The sequence below is a fragment of the Rhinichthys klamathensis genome, unplaced genomic scaffold (assembly GCF_029890125.1).
Source record: "Rhinichthys klamathensis goyatoka isolate OS25496 unplaced genomic scaffold, OSU_Roscu_1.1 h1tg000346l_1, whole genome shotgun sequence".
NCBI lineage: Eukaryota > Metazoa > Chordata > Actinopteri > Cypriniformes > Leuciscidae > Rhinichthys > Rhinichthys klamathensis.
The window spans coordinates 230,001-235,000 of record NW_026606858.1 but is presented as its reverse complement, the minus strand read 5'-3'; the positions used below and the strand labels follow the sequence as shown (position 1 = coordinate 235,000).

At 35.3% G+C, this 5,000-nt stretch overlaps 1 protein-coding gene across 1 annotated transcript in view; it reads right to left on the bottom strand.

The window, feature by feature from the left end:
- Positions 1-5,000, bottom strand: part of ptprma (protein tyrosine phosphatase receptor type Ma) — a gene marked incomplete at its 3' end in the record, with an annotated part of 259,378 nt that overhangs the window by 41,131 nt on the left and 213,247 nt on the right. Inside the window, exon 16 of the mRNA XM_056272706.1 lies at positions 1,353-1,382. Within this exon, the coding sequence (XP_056128681.1) occupies positions 1,353-1,382 (30 nt within the window). The remainder of the gene's footprint in view (positions 1-1,352; positions 1,383-5,000) is intronic.

Here is a 5,000-nt window from a genome sequence, read left to right as displayed (position 1 = left end):
CCTAATGACTGACAACAGCACAGTTATGATTGACACTCTCACTGCCATGTTAAATCAATACTGGACTGGAAGAAACTTGGCCGAAAGTGTGTGAGTGTGTGTGAGTGAGTGTGAGTGAGTGAGTGTGTGTGTGTGTGTGAGTGTGTGTGTGTGAGTGTGTGTGTGTGTGTGTTAAATAAACAGGGATGGAAATCCATTTGTTGCTGATTCCAGTTCCACTTCATTCTACTTTCACCAGCACGGTAAAACTTTTCAATAAGCTTATATTTTAGTTTATAGATAACATTTGGATATTGGGATATCTGTGACGTCACACAAGCAAATACATTTGCATATGCCCCGCCTCCAGAGCAAGACACATTATCGTACCATAGGCCCCGCCCACTGGTGTTCAGTATCTTAAAGCCTGACACTGATACAGTATACAGATGTGTGTGTGTTCAGATTATAATGACTAATGATTATAATTTGATATAATTTAATTATAATGAAAGTATAAAATGCTTTTATAATGCATTACATATAAAGTTATCATAAAGACTATAATAGTATTTGCTGTTTGCTGTTCACAATTGCATTCAGTCCATAACTATTTGTTTTCCACAGCAGAGCAGAATAAACGGGAAAGACTAAGAGCATTTTCAATTGGTTCCAGTATATTGGGAACTGGTTTTAAACACGAACCAGTTCTTGATTCCCACCTCTAAAAATGTGCAAACGCTCAACATGACAAACAAACAAACAGAACAGAGCAAGCATCCATTAAACACGTGTTAGAAAAACTGGAAATATTAGGATAATGGGCTTCATTTGCATGCAAAAGACACCAAACATGCAGGAAAACTCAAGCGAAACGACGGAAGCGTGTAGTGATTGGGATTAATGCTTATGGAGCGACGATGATGATGATGATTTATGAGATGAAGGGTAATTTTAGGCTTGGGAAAAGTATGTTTTCCCATCCTGGGCAAGACAAGGAGAATCATCCTCGGGAAAGTTTTTATTCCAGTTATCTACAAGTAGAGAGAGCTCTTATATCAGTCACATCTGTAACTATAATACTAACACTAATAATAAATCCCACATCCCGGTTCTGATTTGAGGAGGTTCAGCATTCACAGACAGGCATTTCACAGCAAACGATGGAAAATCACATCAAAACGTCAATGCCGATCTCCTTCGGTCGTAATATCACACACAGTTTTAAATAGCACTGCATATCTCAGGCCGAGGGTTGGTTGTATTGTGTCTGGAGGATCGTGAGATGCGAGCGCACGGGTCAGTCATGCAGGGTTGAGCCGACAGAGCGAACACAGCGTGACACTAACAGTGTACAAAGGTGTTTTACTTACAGGTAGTAAGTGTAGGACTGATAGGTTCTCCTGCCCAGTGGGGTGGTGGAGGGGTTTAAGCAGTGGAGGGGGATGAAGATGGAAGGAAAGAAAAAGTAAAAAATATTAATGTTTGAAAACGATATATAAAATGAACACAAGCAGACATGGTGGCATACGTGTGTGTGTGTGTGTGTGTGTGTGTGTGAGAGAGAGAGAGAGCGATTCCTGGCATGCGTGATGTTTATAACACAAACCTTAACGCTGAACCCATCAGCCCATCTCTAGACGTCCACTGGCCTTATACTGTACATATATATATATATATATATATACTGTATGTCTTTCTGTTTTTGTCTGGATGGATCAACAGGTATATAAGACCCAAAACATATACACTACTACCAGTCAAAAGTTGTTCTGCTCTCCAAGGCTGCGGTTATTTGATCTAAAATTGTGAAATATTATTGTAATGTAAATCAGCTGTTTTCTATGTGAATATACAGTAAAGTGTAATTTATTCCTGTGATCAAAGCTGAATTACTCCAGTCTTCAGTGTCACATGATCCTTCAGAAATCACTCTAATATGAGGATCTGATGCTCATGAAACATTTATGATTATTATCAGTGTTGAACACAGCTTCATATTTTAGTGGAAACTGATACTTTTGATTCTTTGATGAATAGAAAGTTTAAAAGACCAGCATTTTTTTTAAAATAGAATCTTTGTAACATTGTAAATGTCTTTACTGTCACTTTTGATCATTTGTTTTTCTTTCTTACTCCAAATTTTTGAGTGTTAATGCCTCACATAAATGTTACCCAAAAATGTTTTCAACGTTGACAATTTCTCGATCATCAGATCCTCATATTAGAGTGATTTCTGAAGGATCATGTGACACTGAAGACTGGAGTAATGATGCTGAAAATCACAGGAATAAATTACACTTTACTATATATTCACATAGAAAACAGATGATTTACACTGGAATAATATTTCACAATTTGTACAGTATCAGCATTGGTGAGACTTAAAAGAAAATCATAATTATTATAAACTTCAGATCTGCTCTGCCTCTCAGTAAACATTCATATGTGCATTAATAAGGAGGACAATGTGATGTGTGAAAGCACACGTGCATCAGAACACACTGTACATTAGCAATGAAAGCAACATTAATTCTCCTCACTGTAATCAGACGAATATGCACAAACATGAGCTGTGAATGACCAGTGAACACCGGACGCCGGCACGCTTGCCTTTCTAATCCAATTCAGCAAATGAAACCAAATAGATGCAAGAGATTCAATCACACACGTTCATTTGATTAAGGAATATTGAAGAAGATTCAATCAAGAGAATCCGCGTTTGGGATTATTGAACACGTGTGTGTGTGAGTGTGTGTGTGTGTGTGTGTGTGTGTGTGTCTCTCCATGCAAATGACAGAAGAGCAAATCAACACTGAGAAACCAGCGCTTCTCAACCTCTGTTATAGATCTTTACATTTTAGTGTTTAGTAGCATTTTAATTAAGACAATGTTCATTTAAATAATGCAAAGTTGTGAAGCACTGCTTAATGTACATTTATACATGCAGAACTGAGCAATCAGACGCTTCACCGCAACAACAACGTCGTTATTTATATCGGTTACACTTTATTTTAAGGTGTCGTTGTTACAGTGTAATTATATATTTAAGCACTGGGTAATATTAATTAACTGCATGTACTCACTATAGGGTTATAGGGTAGGGTTTGGTTTAGGGTTAGTTGCATGTAATTATGAATAATTTACTGTTATTACTACAGTAAGTACATGTTACATATGTAACAAAAACACTGTAAAATAAAGTGTAACTTTTATATCCTATAAATAAAATATTCCTTTTTGCAAATCTTGCAATAACCCAGAAGATTAGATCAGTGTCACTGAGTCCGTCTGGGATTCACTGCAAAAAATTAAGATGTTCCTTCCTCAGTATTTTTTTCCAGCACAAATATCTAAACATTCTTCAATCCAGATACATTTATGAAAGATGTATCAAGCGAGACCGGCTCGGGTCATGTGATCGGGAGACCCCTGCACTGTTTATATACGAATATTACCTATATGGGAACACTTTACTTGAAGGGGTGTGCATAAGACTGACATAACACCTTCATAATCATGACACGACACATTATTGTTATTGGAGGTTTTATGCATGTTTATGACAACTGTCATTAAGTGTCATTCGCTCAATTAGGACATTTTTAATGTAAATATGACATTGTTTGAGATGTCTTTGTTATGACAACTTGACATAAACCAATACATCATAACCTGTCATAAACATGTCATAGTAGATTAATGATCAAACTTAAGAAAGCACTTAGCTTTATGGGTTAACATTACATTAAACTGTCATGAGGTTGGTTTTGACATTGGCTGTCATGAGGCCATTATAACATGTTAATGACAAATTCAATGTGTACCACTGTAGTCGAGGTCAAGAAACATATTCATAACACAGTTATAATGCCTCATGACAGCCAATGTCAAAACCAGCCGCATGACAGTTTAATGTAATGTTAACCCATAAAGCTATGTGCTTTCTTAAGTTTGATAATTAATCTGCTATGTCATGTTTATGACATATTTATGACAAGTTGTGTTGTCTTTGTAATGTCAAGTTGTCATAACACCAAGACATCTCAATGTCATATTTGCATTAAAAATTTCATAATTGAGTGAATGACACTTAATGACAGTTGTCATAAACATGCATAACCCTCCTTAATATTCATGACATGTGTCACGTCATGATTATGAAGGTGTCATGTCAGTCTTATGCACACCCCTTCAAGTAAAGCGTTTCCGAATAGGTTATAAAGTAAATCTGGAGCAAATACACAGATATATGTGCGTAGAGGCGTATGAGTGTGTGCCAGAATCACTGATCTACTGAGATTTCTGGAGATTTGGAGGTCAGAGGTCAGAGGTCACAGGCCGTTACACTGCATTATAACAGCGTTTATCAGCATAATTAGATTAATAATTCAGAGTTTATAGATAACGTGGATGGAGCCGGATTAAAGGTCAGGTGGAAATCGGAAAGAAAATCTATTATTAAAATCTGCAGAAAACTGAAGATCTGCGGTTCCCACAATCACAGAACGCCACGAAGATGGACTCGCTCATTCCTCATGAATATTAATATCCAGCTAAGAGTAATTGTTGTATAACTCGTCCTGTAGGCTCCTTCAGTGTGAAAGTGACTAACATGAGATCCTTTAGAAAGGTCTGGTTGAGGATGTTTTCAATAGTTTTAGTTAACGATCATATCGCTGGCTAATGCATTAACTAACAATGAGCAAAACAATTATTACAAAATTTATTAGTCTTTATCAACATTATTTGATTAAAAAAATATGTTAATTGAAGTAAAGCTGAAATAAAATAAAATATAAATATCAAACCAAAATGCGTAATAAACTGAAATAAGTTGAAGTTGAAGCACTAAAATTATTAACTGGAAATAAATAAAATTAAACTGAAACTGAAATACAAATACAAATAAATTAAACTTAAAAAGAAATATATATATATATATATATATATATATATATATATATATATATATATATATATATATATATATATATATGTATATAAAATAAAAAAAAGCA